Source organism: Gobius niger (genome assembly GCF_951799975.1).
Source record: "Gobius niger genome assembly, chromosome: 14".
NCBI classification, from domain to species: Eukaryota; Metazoa; Chordata; class Actinopteri; order Gobiiformes; family Gobiidae; genus Gobius; species Gobius niger.
This window is the reverse complement of record NC_136865.1, coordinates 22,281,213-22,296,728: the sequence shown is the minus strand read 5'-3', so window position 1 is coordinate 22,296,728 and position 15,516 is coordinate 22,281,213. Positions and strand designations below refer to the sequence as shown.

The window sequence follows — 15,516 nt, the reverse complement described above, 5'->3', positions numbered from 1 at the left end:
CATCAAACGTTTGTCTGGGGGCCGCACTTTGGACACCCCTGGCTTAGACCATAAGGTTTCCAGAAATATATGTGTTTCATACATTTATTGAACGATATGTCGATATAGTAGTTATTGTGATAGTCTGTGAGCGACGAACATCGTTGCCTCCCGTCAGACCTGGCCAATTACTTTGCTGTGACATCGGGACATTACCAGATGGGAATATTACTGCTTTGTCTTGTATGACTTGGTCCTCTTCCAAAGGCCTTGTGATAACCCACCGTTTTGTGTCTTAAAGGAACAGGCCACCGTTTTTTCATACTGAGACATGTTCTTACCTGAGCGTAGACGAGTTGATCCTCAGTCACGCACAACGACCCAAAATGTTGTTAGCACTTGGCCTCTCCCAGTATATTCCTATAGCTCCAAACGTGGTGAAGTTAGAAGCTACCACGCTCTTCCACAGGCACAAAGACCAGACAGGTACGTATCAACTCGTCTAAGCTCAGGTAAGAACATATCACAGTATGGAAAAACGGTGGCCTGTTCCTTTAATGCTTCTTCCAGCCACAATCACAGCATCTGCCCAAATCTCAATTACATTCTTCAGGTCCGTATAATGTCCTCATTGTGTCTGAAGCCTATTAATCCCTGTGTGTAGTATGTTATTCCAATGTACAGAGTGCTCACAGGGGGAGGGGGCACAGCAGCAGTGACTGTGGGACTGTCGTAGGGACCGCAGGACATGCCTGTTGTTCCCGCTGCTTCACTGTCAGCAAATGGAGAAAGCTCTCTCCCCGACTCGTCTCTCACGCAGCAGGGACAGGAGCGAGCTCACAGACTGTACGACTGAGAGGAAGCAGCTCACAGCGAGGAACTGAATGTACAAAATAGTTTGGATTACTTTTGTTTTGCTGAACGCTTTGTTTTAGGGAGGCAGAACGTTTTGTGCACATGTTAAGTAATTAATAACGATGAGAAGGACAGTTTGCAAAAATAAGGCAAGGCTTGACTGTCTTTTTTTTTTGTCTCTGTGACCAAAATGTCGTCAGCTGGATTCAAAACTTTTTACAGCAAGTATAAGAAATCAGGACTATGTCAGATCTTAACTACAGCAAGATATATGTATATATTTAAGGAGTAACAGCAATAGTTTGTATATTACTGGGCTGCTGAGGCAAAGGAGAAAGTCACATTGTACTGCAGAATCCAAAATGGGTTTTAAAAATGTATTAAATATCATAAATCAAACAATTCAGTCATAAAATTCAGCTTTTATAACAGCAGAGCCAAGGTTGTTCAATGGTCAGGCAAAATCCTCACTGTTATTGCAATGATGATTTGTTAAAAGCAATCAATTATTAAAGCTCATAATGACTGTTCTTTCCCAATGTCCTGCTATAAATTTGATATGTTTGTAACAGGCCTATTCAGCTGAGGCTTTTGCATTTCTTATCCACTCTCACTGTAACTATATTTCATTTTTATGTCTCAATACTTGGCTGCTTCTTTTACTGTGCCTTGCGTGCAGCTGGTCTCTGTGTTTTAATGGACGGCAGCCAGTTGCTCAGATGGAGACGACTCGCTCTCGCCTCAGGATGGACAGACTGTATAAAGCTATTTCATGGGGATTTCATGTTGGAATATCTGACACAAGTGATGGAAATGTATGTAAACGACCAGTGTGAGACGACAAGATATTTCTGACTTTTTCCCATTCTTCCTATCTGTTTCAACAGCAAAGCTTTGCGTGGATGAATGATACAGATTGAATCAAGAGGCTTAAAGCTCCTGGGTTCAAACAACACTGTTTTTATGCTTTTATGAACGGTGACAATGTAATAAAACATGGTGTAGGAGGGTGCAAAAGTCTTGACATCAGGAAACACAGACAGTTTTCGCTTCACAATGTATTCAAGATTCAAGATTTTTTATTTGTCAAACCATGTGAATGCCCGATGGCTCTGTGTACGAAACTGTTCCTCAGTCGACAGGAGCTGACCCGTGAAGGCATAACCTTGAAGAGACTATGTGATGAGCAGTATATGGCTTTTCTGGGGATTTTTGTGAGCATTTCTAGCTGATCAGGCCAATGTCCTGAAGTAAACAGATGTGAAAATTCCAATTGCACAATACTGTTATGACAACGTTGCCTGCTGCTGCCAACTTGTATTCCCCACTTGTATATTACACAATTGTTGGAATCTCAAAACATAAGAGCACTGGCTAAAAAAAAAAACACATATGAGAATAATTTAGATGTAGAGGTAAAATCTGGCCAACAAAAAGTTGCTAAAACACTTAATCATCATCTTCCACTTTTTCACGGACCATCATGTCATTAAACTAAATAGGAAAAGGTCTCTCAAATTCAAGCAAAGAACTAGAGAGATTTAGACCGTTCTTAATAAAACATAAACAATGAGGATGACGGACTGACCTGGTGATGACGTACGCAGCAGCATCAGTGTTTGTCCGCGTTGTTCATAAAGGTTCATTTTGAATACAGCCAAGATGGCGGACTACGACCTAACAACCAAAATAGCACATTTTCTCGACCGGCATTTGGTTTTTCCTCTCTTGGAGTTCCTGTCCGTTAAAGAAGTAAGCTGTTTTATGTACTTATTTAAGATATGGGTTGAATATTTGGGTTATTACTGTGCTATTACGCTTGATTTCTGTCGCCATGGATGGAGACGCTGAACCGGCTTTTGAGCTAACGCTAACCAGATGCAAAAAAACATCACGCCTTTGTCGCCTTCTAGCAGATAAAGCGTTAGATAGCTCGCTGTACATTGGCATTCAAATAACATTGGTGAAATTGATATACATTGTGTATCTGTGGTCATGTCCCCTTAGCTTCGGGGATTCTGCTGTTTTGCAGACAACACATGGCGGGCTAACTGGGAGCTTACTCATGTACTCACTAGCTGTGTGCTGCTTGTGTTGTTTTATTTCACATGTATTTGTCTTTTCCCTAGATATACAATGAAAAGGAACTGCTCCAGGGGAAGCTGGACCTCCTCAGTGAGACGAACATGGTGGATTTTGCCATGGACGTGTACAAAAACCTGTACCCAGACAAGGATATACCACACTGTAAGAATACAAATACACATACTTTTTATATTTTGTATGAGTCACAGTTTATTTTGAGTTGGATTTAACAGAAATGCATTTGTCAAATACAGGTTCTAATTAAACAAGTTGTGTTTTGCCATTGTTTTTTTTTTTCTAATTCTTTGTTTTTTATGAAGAACCTGCATGCACCCATCTGTTTCATTTCATATTTGCTCATATTTAGAAGTAACTGTTGTTTTGTAATTGGTTTGACATTCTCATTATTGCCTCTCCAGCCCTGAAAGAAAAGAGAACTACTGTTGTGGCGCAGTTGAAGCAGCTCCAGTCAGAGACGGAGCCCATCGTGAAGATGTTTGAGGATCCAGAAACGACGCGGCAGATGCAGTCCACAAGGTCAGAGCAAGACGCTTCACAATGGGTCTTGCTTTTGCGCCAATAAATAAATTAACATCTGTTGATTATTTCCTTGTTTGGCAGAGACGGGAGGATGCTGTTCGACTACCTGTCAGATAAACACAATGTAAGTGTCAGAGAGCTTAATTTTCGCCTTTCTTAGATTGTAACTAAAATTAACCGTTAGTTTCTATGGCAACACCATTTAATTATGAAAACTTCATCCATCTGCGATCTGCTCTGTGATTGTAATCAGTTTAATTTCAGAGTTTGATTATTGTCAGTGTTTTAGTTATGATGCTTTGTTTTGGTCAATTTCTCATCAAATGAGTTGTAAATTTAAGCAGTAACCAAATCAGTTATTCACTATTGACTCAGTAGTATTAGGTTAATGTCTGTTTGCTTTTGTTCTCCTGCTTTAGTTTCGGCAAGAGTACTTGGACACTCTGTACCGATACGCCAAGTTTCAGTACGAGTGCGGTAACTATTCTGGAGCAGCGGAATACCTCTACTTCTTCCGTGTCTTGGTAAGAGCTAGTGAATAAGTTATGTACAAGTGATTAGGAGTGAATGTAGGCTGAGATTTGGTTGTTCCATTTTTATTTTCTTTAGGTGCCCTCCACAGACAGGAACGCTCTAAGCTCTCTTTGGGGAAAACTGGCCTCTGAAATCCTAATGCAAAATTGGGAGGCAGCTATGGAGGACCTGACACGACTCCGAGAGACCATTGACAACAATGTAAGATACTATTATTAAGTTATTTCCTGGACTAGATGTGTACAAATTAGATGCTCACAAACACATTTTATAATATTAAAAATGAAATCATGCCATGCTATTTCATCATGTGCAAATGCCATTGAGGATTCAACATACTTTTTTATCAGTTATGTTTGATATGCTCTTACATATCTTATTCTTTTTTTTTCGCTGAAGATTTGTCTGATCGGAAGCAGACCATTAAATCCCTGTAATTGAATGTGTTTGTGTGCAGTCCGTGAGCTCCCCTCTCCAGTCTCTGCAGCAGAGGACGTGGCTCATTCACTGGTCTCTGTTTGTCTTCTTCAACCACCCCAAAGGCAGAGACAACATCATCGAGCTATTCCTTTACCAACCACAGTAAGTACAGCACTCATTACATCATTCTGATTTTTGATTTCATTGTAATGTCCGGACTGTTGAGGCCACCTGAATACAAGCTGCACGCAAAATAAAACCCCAAAAAAATAAATTCGGCTTCACTTGTCTAGAAGCTGCAGGTGTCGACGTTGTTACAAAGCACAGTAACATCAGAACTGAAAATACAGGACCTTTTCTCCCCGTGCGCGGTCAAATATTCCAAGAGAACAGTGGCCTGCAGGTGCATTTCCCTTTTTTATAAAAGTGTTAAGAACTTAAAAGTTTATGATTTGATTAGATTATTTAAACCTGCGTGTGTTCAGTCAGGCTCTTCCCGGGAGTGGCCGCGTTTAGAGCCACTCTCCTCGACTTGTCTGCCCAGACTTTGAAGCCGCTCTGATTGTGCCAGAACTGAGTTCACGGTGAATCAGTCGAGCTTGACTTTTGATGAATTTAGCCCGTGCTTCGCTTTGTCCCCCCATAATGTTTCGGCGGCAACAGAACTAATCACATTTATTTTGCACCCCAATAAAAATCTATAAATTAGCCGCATCGTTGTAAAAGCAAAATGTTCAAAGTGGTTGAGAAAAGTAGCTGCTCATAGTCCAAAAAATTTGATATTTCTATAAACAAGACCATTTCCAAAGGGCTGCAGTATTTGTGCCATTTTCCATCTGTTTTTTATGCTCGATGTTTTACTGAAGGACATGTCAAAGTGTCATTGGCTTCATCTAATCTCACCGATATGCTTTTTGCTTTATGCTAAGGTTAAATTAAGGTCTTAAAGGAAATGTAAAATCAACTTTTTAGAGCTTTCTACCATGTCCCCATCAAAAACATACATAGAGTTACAGATTGGTAGCTATTCACAGTGCCCATTTACCGGCCTCTGTTTATTAGTGCATAGCCCCCCAGTTCATCTATGGCCCACCCAGCTGCCCTGTGTTACCTGGAAGCGCTGTCTTCACCCCCCGTCCACAGCTTCCTCTACTCTGCAGAGCAACCAGAGGCAAACATATTCACCGGAGCCTTGATACCACAAAACAACACAAACCTCCCCTCTCTCTTTTTCTCTCTGACCTTTGTGTCTTTATAATCAAAACCATGGCAGCTTTAAAAGACATTAAACTAAAAAGCGAAACCGTGTGCTTAGAGGAGAAGGCCGCTGAAATTATGTTTGAAATTACGGCCTAATTTTCAATCCGTCAAAATGGCAGAACGGCCTTGAGAGTTTTCCATCAGAGCTAAGCAATTTGGTTAAATAAATGTTTGCTGTGCTTTTGTGTTTGCAGATACCTCAATGCCATTCAGACAATGTGCCCACACATCCTGAGATACCTCACCACCGCAGTCATCACCAACAAAGACGTGCGGAAGAGGAGACAAGTGCTCAAGGACCTCGTCAAAGTCATTCAACAGGTTTGTATGGAAAACATGCTGTATAGGGTGCTTTAGAGTTGTATTCAAATGTCTTGGTGGTTTTCAAACTGAGGTACTTGGGCCTCTTCATGTGGGGCTTGGGGTCGTCTGCATCCATCCATCCATCCATTTTCTTCCGCTTTATCCGGGGCCGGGTCGCGGGGGCAGCAGTCTCAGCAGAGATGCCCAAACTTCCCGATCCACACACACCTCCTCCAGCTGTTCTGGGGGGACCCCGAGGCGACACCAGGCCAGCTCGGAGACATAGTCCCACCACCGTGTCCTGGGCCTTCCACGAGGCCTTGTCCCACTAGGACATGCCTGGAACACCTCCCGCGGGAGGCGACCAGGAGGCATCCGAAACAGATGCCCGAGCCACCTCAGCTGGCTCCTTTCGACGTGAAGGAGCAGCGACTCTACTCCGAGCTCCTCCCGGGTAACTGAGCTCCTCACCCGATCTCGGAGGGTGCGCCCAGCCACCCTGCGAAGGAAACTCATTTCGGCCGCTTGTATTCGCGATCTTGTCCTTTCGGTCAGGACCCAAATCTCATGACCATAGGTGAGGGTGGGAACGTAGATCGATCGGTAAATCGAGAGCTTTGCCCCCCGACTCAGCTCCCTCTTCACCACGACAGACCGATACAGCGACCGCATCACTGCTGACGCCGCACCGATCCGTCTATCGATCTCACGCTCCATCCGTCCCTCACTCGTGAACAAGACCCCGAGATACTTGAACTCCTCCACTTGAGGCAAGGACTCCCCACCGACCTGAAGAGGGGAAACCACCTTTTTCCGGTGGAGAACCATGGCCTCAGATTTGGAGGTGCTGATCCTCATCCCGGCCGCTACACACTCGGCTGCAAACCGCCCCAGAGCGTGCTGAAGGTCCTGGTTTGTTGAAGCCATCAGAACAACATCGTCCGCAAACAGCAGAGATGAGACTCTGAGGCTCCCAAACCTGACGCCCTCCGGCCCCTGGCTGCGCCTAGAAATTCTGTCCATAAAAGTAATGAACAGAACCGGTGACAAAGGGCAGCCCTGGCGGAGACCAACACGCACCGGGAACAGGTCTGACTTACTGCCGGCAATGCGAACCAAGCTCCTGCTGCAATCATACAGGGAACGGACAGCCCTTAGCAGAGGGCCCCGGACCCCATACTCCCGGAGCACCTCCCACAGGGCACCACGAGGGACGCGGTCGAACGCTTTCTCCAGATCCACAAAACACATGTGGACTGGTTGGGCGAACTCCCACGAACCCTCGAGTACCCGATGAAGGGTATAGAGTTGGTCCAGTGTGCCACGACCAGGACGAAAACCGCATTGTTCCTCCTGGATCCGAGGTTCAACCATCGGCCGGATCCTCCTCTCCAGCACCCCGGAATAGACCTTACCGGGGAGGCTAAGGAGGGTGATTCCTCTGTAATTGGAACACACCCTCCGATCCCCCTTTTTAAAGAGAGGGACCACCACCCCAGTCTGCCAATCCAGGGGCACTGTCCCCGACCGCCACGCGATGTTGCAGAGACGTGTCAGCCAAGACAGTCCTACAACATCCAGAGACTTAAGGTACTCAGGGCGAATCTCATCCACCCCCGGAGCCTTGCCACCAAGGAGCTTTCTCACCACCTTGGTGACTTCAGCCCCGGTGATGGGCGAGCCCACCTCCGAGTCCCCAGCCTCTGCTTCCTCATTGGAAGACGTGACGACGGGATTGAGGAGGTCCTCGAAGTACTCCTTCCACCGCCCGACGACATCCCCAGTCGAGGTCAGCAGCTCCCCACCCGCACTGTAAACAGTGTTGGTGAAGCACTGCTTCCCCCTCCTGAGGCGCCGGATGGTTTGCCAGAATCTCTTCGAGGCCGACCGATAGTCTTCCTCCATGGCCTCCCCGAACTCCTCCCAGACCCGAGTTTTAGCCTCCGCGACCGCACGAGCCGCAGCACGCTTGGCCTGCCGGTACCTCTCAGCTGCCTCAGGAGTCCCACAAGACAACAAGGCCAGGTAGGACTCCTTCTTCAGCTTGACGGCATCCCTTACTTCCGGGCGCCACCACCGGGTTCGGGGATTGCCGCCGCGACAGGCACCAGAGACCTTACGGCCACAACTACGAGCAGCCGCATCGACAATGGAGGAGGAGAACAGAGTCCACTCTGACTCCATGTCCCCCGCCTCCCCCGGAATCTGGGAGAAGCTCTTCCGGAGGTGGGAGTTGAAGACCCCACTGACAGAGGGATCCGCCAGACGTTCCCAGCAGACCCTCACAACACGCTTGGGCCTGCCAGGTCTGACCGGCTTCCTCCCCTGCCAGCGGATCCAGCTCACCACCAGGTGGTGATCAGTTGACAGCTCAGCCCCTCTCTTCACCCGAGTGTCCGAGACACGCGGCCGGAGGTCAGACGACACAACTACAAAGTCGATCATCGACCTCCTGCCGGTCGTCTGCAATTTGAGACTATTCATTTTAAATAGAGGTTATTTCATGTATGCTTTACTAAACAGTTAAGTTTGCTATTTTCTTCTGGACCTAAATTGTACAATCGTGTTGGTCAGTCTGTGTCCCCCCTCACCCACTCTGCAGGGACTGTTTTCATTTACGACAACAGATCAGAACCCAGTGACTTTCTGACGATTCCCTGCTGCTTCACAAAGGCCTCGTGTTGAGTTTTAAGAGATGGCGTTTTCTTCTGCTTAAAGAGTTTGATTTTCCCCAGGTCTGATCTGCTCTGGTCTCATTCTGAGCAGAGACACACTTGCAGCAACTCCGCCCCTTTCCCCTGTAGTATTTCTCACATTTTTAGAGTACTTTAACTCTAAGTATATTATGTGAGAAATACTATCTATTACTTCAAAATGTAGCTTTTCTTTGGGCTAAAATTGGCATCTTCAGCCCTGTATATCTTTGGCCCTTTATTATTATCGGCTTCCAAATAAACTTGCCTACTACTGTCCACTTTCTCTGCATTGGTTCAGTGATGTGGTACTTTTTTTGGAGATGTTTTAAAACCTCGTGTTCACGGTTAAGCCTTGAGTCGCTCTGTTGTGGATCTAGTTTAATTCTGACTTGGTTTACTTTGTTTAGGGATTGTTTTCTGGGTTGATCCATCTTCAGTTGAAGGAATTTAAGTCGTTCCCATTTTCTAAATGATTCCATGATATTAAGGCGAAACACGGCAGAAGAAAATATTGATTTTTCACGCAGTGGTCGAAGTGGGGATTTTGAACTAGTTTCCTCCCTTTAAATCTTAGTTTTCATGTCCGAGTGTAAAATTGACAAAGCTTACCCTGTATGATGCTTTTTTATGATGTTTTATCTGTGAGCGAGGCGGAGATGACCCAGAAGTAACAGCTCTGCCGCTTCGCAAAGCCATTCATTCACAAATATTGACATATTTTACAACCACGTGTCTTGCGAAGGGTGCCCGCGATGACCCAAATCACCCAAATATGGTATTATTCCTTCTGGGAGCCTCCAGATATGGAAGAGCAAAGTAATGTGCCGCGCAATCTGTAATCAGTAATGTTCAACAAAAGTTTCAAATTGATATCTCTACATTTATTCATTTTTTTCAATATTCACCTGCAGTGTCTCGCCTTAACTTGGGTTTCTTAGGCTTTTCAATCTAAAACTCACAAGCTGTAGAAATGAATTTGCTGGGAGTCTCATTGTGAAGTTTATTCAAATGCAAAATTCAGTTCTAAGTGCACAATATGAGGACAATATGTTTGTTGTTTGCAAAGACCTACTTGCAATTGTGTTCGGATCACAATTAAATGAGCCGCTCTAACCTCTAATCTAATAATAATGATTTGGCAGCCTCTCATGTATTGCATTTCCTCGCACTTACAGGAGTCGTACACTTACAAGGACCCCATCACTGAGTTTGTGGAGTGTCTCTACGTGAACTTCGATTTCGACAGTGCCCAGAAGAAGCTGCGAGAGTGCGAGTCGGTGAGTGCCTGCCTGTCACGCTGCATGGAACTAAATCGCCAAAGAAAAGTTGTCTGCCTCCCGGGACCTCGGCCAAATGCGAGTCTCCTCTCAGCCGTGCAGCTCCGATCCTTCCCCACCCACAGCACAGCGTTCAATATTAAACCTATTCAGCTTCTGCAAATCCCGGTCTGGCCTGATTAGCCTCCCCTTACTCCGAGACAGTTTGAAGTGGAACTGCTGTCAGATTTAAGGCTCTTAAGGAACCCCTGGACTGCACTTTTAGACTTCGGGACCGCTTAATTACTCTCTTAAAGACGGTAAATGTCCTCTCATTAGAAAGGAATTAGCTTTGAGAATCATGTTTTAGTTTCTCCAAAGATTTATGCTTTTTAATGGATGTAAAATTCACCAGTTTTCTCATCGTCACACATTTTAATGATAGGTCGTGTCATGCAAAATGTTTGAACTTTTAACAATGTTCCCTCATCAAAAACATATTACATTTTGAGAACTTGTTTAAACTCTTCTCAACAAGGATCAGAAAACGACATCTCCTTTGCTACATCTGGGTAGAATTGGAAGTAAAGTTGGTGCTTATTTAAGTGGAGGTGTTGTCCCAGTAGTATCAGAAAAACACACTTTGCGAAAATGGCCTTTGACTTTACAACTTCCCGTTTAATTATTTCACTAAATCAGCTTTACTCCACAGATTTAAACTGCTCATTGTGTAGAGTAAGGCACGTCTTTGTTTCCAAGTGAAAGCGTACATGAAAAGAAGGCAGCCAACTGGCCTAAAGCTTTTGAAGGAGAGATTTTGAAGGAAAAAAATCCTTTGCGTGCAGTTTATCCCCTTCAAGTTTAGCACGTTTGTATTAATCCACGGTGCGACTCTTAGGAAAGTCTGATTCGTTTTCTTCCAGTTGTCTCAAGTCTCACAGTACACTCAACTCTTACATAGTGAAAAGTATAAAAATAACCTACCGTCAATTCCGGACTATTGAGTGCACCTGAATATAAGCTGCACCAACTAAATTCAGAAAGAAAAAAGAAAAAGTACTATAGGCCGCAGGTGTCTGTCCTGTCACTGCTCCAGGTGAGAGGTGAGCAGGGGCGGGGCGGGACAGGTTACACGCACAGCGTACGAGCAGCAACAAGTGTCCCTCCTCTTTGCCGTTTCATTCTCCTCCTCGCTCGATTTTCCACCAACATCGCGCTGGATTTTTCATACGTTTACACCAGGGGTCTCCAATCTTTTTTACTCGACAAGCTACTTTTACACAATATGAGCATCGGAGAGCTACTTACAGTATGTGAATGCAACTTAGGGGGAGTTCACCCAGAAGAATTACTTGCCAAGATGTGACTCGAGTTTAGTCCTTTTCCTTTTGCTATATTGAACCATCTGCTCACAGATTGTGTTCAGCATGTTCAGAACAAACACAAAATGCATCTAAAATTTGAGTTATCAAGCGTGAAGAGATGTGCGATGAGATGTGTCTTTGGCGAGCTACTGGTTGGAGATACCTGGTTTACAAGCTAAACTGATGCTAACTACTTATTTAGCCCACTGTGAGTTAAAACTGATCATAAAGCATAAGGCGATGGTCTCAGTGTAGCGCTGGTATAAAAGTGCTGGCCTTGTCATGCTTTAGAAACATGACCACGTGCACTCCTCCACAGTCTGGTAGCGGTCGAAGTAGGAATAAGGCTGAACTACGGGACAACTCCTTCATATTATGATATTCTGGACGGGCTCGTGCATAAGATCTAAACTCTACGCGGAAAAATCTTGAAATTAGCCACATCGTTGTGTAGGCAACGTAGTTCTGGGCGTGTGAAAAAAGACGTTAATTCTGTGGTTCTTTGCTTTAGGTTTTGGTGAACGACTTCTTCCTGGTGGCGTGTCTGGAGGATTTCATTGAAAACGCTCGTCTTTTCATCTTCGAGACGTTTTGCCGCATCCATCAGTGCATCAGCATCAGGTAAAAGCAGCGTCTTATTGAAAGTTTTCAGTGGATGTAATGAAGGTGTTTAAAAGTGTTGGTTAAGTCCTGGGTTAGTTCTAGTTTAGACCAGTGAATCTCCCAGTGACGCTGCCCAAAGATTTCATACTTTACATATTTAATGCTTTAGATGTTTTTCGAAGTTGTCTGTGAAGTCTTAAGTGTGGCGCTTTAAAGAGGCTTTGAAGGCTCTGAATGTCCTCCCCTGAGGTTTGTTTACTTAACTGAATGGGCCGCTCTTCCTGTCACTTTTCCCAGCATGCTCGCTGACAAGCTCAACATGACGCCGGAGGAGGCAGAGCGCTGGATCGTCAACCTCATCAGGAACGCCCGACTCGACGCCAAGATCGACTCCAAGCTGGTGAGACGCTGTTGGTCTTTTGCTGCAGTTTTCTCTTTAACTCTCGGTATGTGTGTAGTAGCAGTACTGTGTGTGTAGTAGCAGTACTGTGAGGGAAGACTGCTTAACTACAGCCGCATAAGCTTCAGATTCTGAACATGTTCTTAGAGGTGTAATGTCAGCCCTGGTGCCCACTGCATAAAACTACAACACTCAATACAAAGTCAGGTTTGAGTAGAAAAGATATGGCCACTTTAAAGGGATATGTCAGGATTTTTGACATAGAGCCTCATTTCCTAGTTATCCAGTGTTGTTGATTTCTGATTTTTTTGTTTGTTATTCATGCAGTTCTTTTATTTGAAGAGTTTTGTGGCGCTAGGCTAGTGCAAGGCTAGCACATTTCTATGGTATCAGCTAGCCTGCATTAAAAAACGGTCTGACATGCTCCACAGTGCACCTGAGGTAAATCACTTATAACACCAGACTAACCATATAAATGTCTGTGTCGATAGAATAATTTTAAACATTTTGCAACTAAAATAACTTATATTTGAGCAGCATCAGCTTCGAGGTTGTGTAAGCTACTCAGCGGCAGAGTGATCTGCTAGAAAATAGTCCCTCAAAATACGATCATTCATGTGATGTGATCAAGGTCAGTTATATTCCAAAAAATATTCTATAGACACAGACATTTATATGGTTAGTCTGGCGTTATAAGTGATTTGCCTCAGGTGCACTGTGGAGCGGGTCAGACTGTTTTTAATGCAGGCTAGCTGATACCATAGAAATGCGCTAGCCTTGCACTAGCCTAGCACCACGAAACTCTTCAAATATAAGAACTGCATGAATTACAAAAAAAATATCTCCAGAAATGAACAACACTCTGGATAACTAGGAAATGAGGCCCTGTGTCGAAAATCCTGAATTATCCCTTTAATCAACAGGTTTGGAAGAATAGTTCTGTAAAAGCACAAATCACCGTATTTGCAACATTCTGCACTTGCTACTCAACAGAAGTTTGACATTTTCTCAAATGTATGATGATGCCTTAAGAGCTTTTGACTACGGTGGAAAACTCCTGTACAACTGAGAGCTTGCACAAACATTTAAAGTGATAGTCTGTAAGTTTAAATGCTTAACTAATTTAATCTGTTAGCCCCCACCTGAACCGAGCACATTTTCTCCAGTTCTGCATTACCTAAAACTAAAGGCTTCTTGAAAAACCAGACAAAAGAGCGACAAGAATGTGCTGGAAGCGACAAACACACGACTTAAAAGGTGATAAAAAAGCCACAAAAGAGCGACAGAAAAACATCACACACGAAGAAAATAAAATACAAAAAGGTGCCAAAAAAGAGGTGAAAACATGGGGGAAAATGTGACAAAAACACTACTACAATGCGCCAAAGAAGTTACGATAAGTTTTATAGGCCTTAGCTTTCAAATGAGGCGTTACACTGGCCTATAGGTGTGATCTCCAGTCAAGAAGCTTTTAGATATGGGTAGAGCCGAACTCGAGAAAATGTGCTTGCAATTTGACATATCACAAGTAATATTAAATAATTTTATTTTTTACAAAGTCCCATCCATTGCTGATTTTAGCGACTAATCACTTTGACCAATGAGACGAGCTTTCCTGTGTGTCTGGTCCAATCAGGAGAGAAGGGGGAGGGAGTTAAATCGTTCACCTTTGATAGTTTGTACTCACTTTCCTCATTTTGCAAAGCAGGAGTTGCTTTCTGGTCCTATCAGGAGGGAGGGTTGGGGGAACTCGATTGTTTACTTTAAAATTTCACTGCCACTCTCGTCACTTTTCAATCTTGCAGTCTATCACTTTAATGGCAAAAACATAACAGAAAATGTATTACTTGGTCATCTTTATTTGACATAGTATTTAGTTGCCATAGAGTTTACTTAATCCCTCCCCTTCAACAAAAATAAAAATAAGAGTTACAGTCATCTTCGTATTGTCGACCGAGATGGCCCCTTATTGTTGTGCTGTAAAAAGTGAAAACGCATCAAAATGTCGTGCTTTCCTCTTCCGTTTTCAGGGCCATGTGGTGATGGGGAACAATGCGGTGTCTCCATACCAACAGGTGATCGAGAAAACCAAGAGCCTGTCGTTCCGCAGTCAGATGTTGGCCATGAACATCGAGAAGAAACTGGCTCACAGCAACAGGAACGAGGTACAGGAGATCACGGCTGATGTTACACAACGGTTTAGGACCTTTTTGTATCTTTGACTAAGGTTACACTAAGGTTATAAGGTGCTGAAACATAAGATATTTTAACGCCTCCTAATATTTCTAAACTTTTCTACCCTCAGACTCCAAACTGGGCGGCTCAGGACAGTGGATTTTACTGATCCGTCGCCATGGAGACCGCAGAGGTGACCCACGAAACTGTCCCGACCAGCTGTTTAATATTTATGCCGAAACCAGACATCGAGCACAATTACCATGTTTTCCCCTCCGTAACCTTTGGACTGTGTAATTATTGTTTAAAAGTCAGAGACCGTTCACCCTCCAAAACTTCAACAATGTCACCGGGTTTCATTAAAATCAAGTTCAAAACCACACGGACCTCGCGTGTTTCATCTCTTCACCACTAGAGAGCAGTGTTGGCCTACTTTTACTTTACTAGTCTTATGTGACATCTAAAGTTTGAACCAAGCCTTAACCAAGCACATTTTCTCCAGTTCTGCTTTAAATCGAAAAGCCTCCAGGACAGAGCAACGCCTCATTTGAAAGCTAAGACCTACAAAAGTGATTGAAGACTTTTTCTCACGTTGCCACTTTTTTGTCACATTTTTGTTGCTTTTTGTCATTTTCTGTTTTTTTTTGTCACTTTTTAATCACTTTTTTTGTTGATTTTTTTGTCACTTATTAGTTTCTTATTAATCACTTTTTTGTTGCTTTTTTGTTTATTTTTTTAATCGCTTTTTTGTTGCTTTTTAATCACTTTTCTGACAATTTTTTTGGCCTTTTTGTCATTTTTTTTGCTTTTTTGTCACCTTTTTATTTTATATTTTTTTTGTCACTTTTTAATGTAGATTTTTTGTCATTTTTTTCTTTTTCATCACTTTTTTGTCGCTGTTTGAGTGTGTTTTGTTGCTTACTTTGACATTTTTTTCAAGAATGTTTTAGATTTGTTTAAAGAAAATGTGCTTGGTTAAGGCGGGGGTTAAGGGGTTAAATGATATAGGAAAGCTTAACATAAGAATTGATCAAATGCTAATTTTT

At 43.6% G+C, this 15,516-nt stretch overlaps 1 protein-coding gene across 1 annotated transcript; it reads left to right on the top strand.

Annotated features, from left to right (window-relative positions):
* Positions 1–2,464: 2,464 nt before the first annotated feature.
* On the top strand, positions 2,465–14,843 carry eif3eb (eukaryotic translation initiation factor 3, subunit E, b). The gene is made up of 13 exons (XM_079570986.1): positions 2,465–2,586; positions 2,964–3,081; positions 3,339–3,456; positions 3,541–3,583; positions 3,879–3,983; positions 4,069–4,194; positions 4,451–4,575; positions 5,868–5,994; positions 9,848–9,949; positions 11,804–11,913; positions 12,193–12,295; positions 14,326–14,460; positions 14,601–14,843. Exons 1-13 carry the CDS (start codon positions 2,497–2,499, stop codon positions 14,637–14,639), a joined length of 1,341 nt encoding a protein of 446 aa, XP_079427112.1. The 5' UTR covers positions 2,465–2,496; the 3' UTR covers positions 14,640–14,843.
* Positions 14,844–15,516: the final 673 nt, after the last annotated feature.

Coding starts and splice junctions, on each gene's coding strand:
- eif3eb (XM_079570986.1), top strand. CDS start 2,497: ATGGCGGACTACGACCTAACAACCAAAATAGCACATTTTCTCGACCGG. Junction 4,195..4,450: donor GAGAGACCATTGACAACAAT/GTAAGATACTAT, acceptor GTTTGTGTGCAG/TCCGTGAGCTCCCCTCTCCA. Junction 9,950..11,803: donor AGCTGCGAGAGTGCGAGTCG/GTGAGTGCCTGC, acceptor TCTTTGCTTTAG/GTTTTGGTGAACGACTTCTT.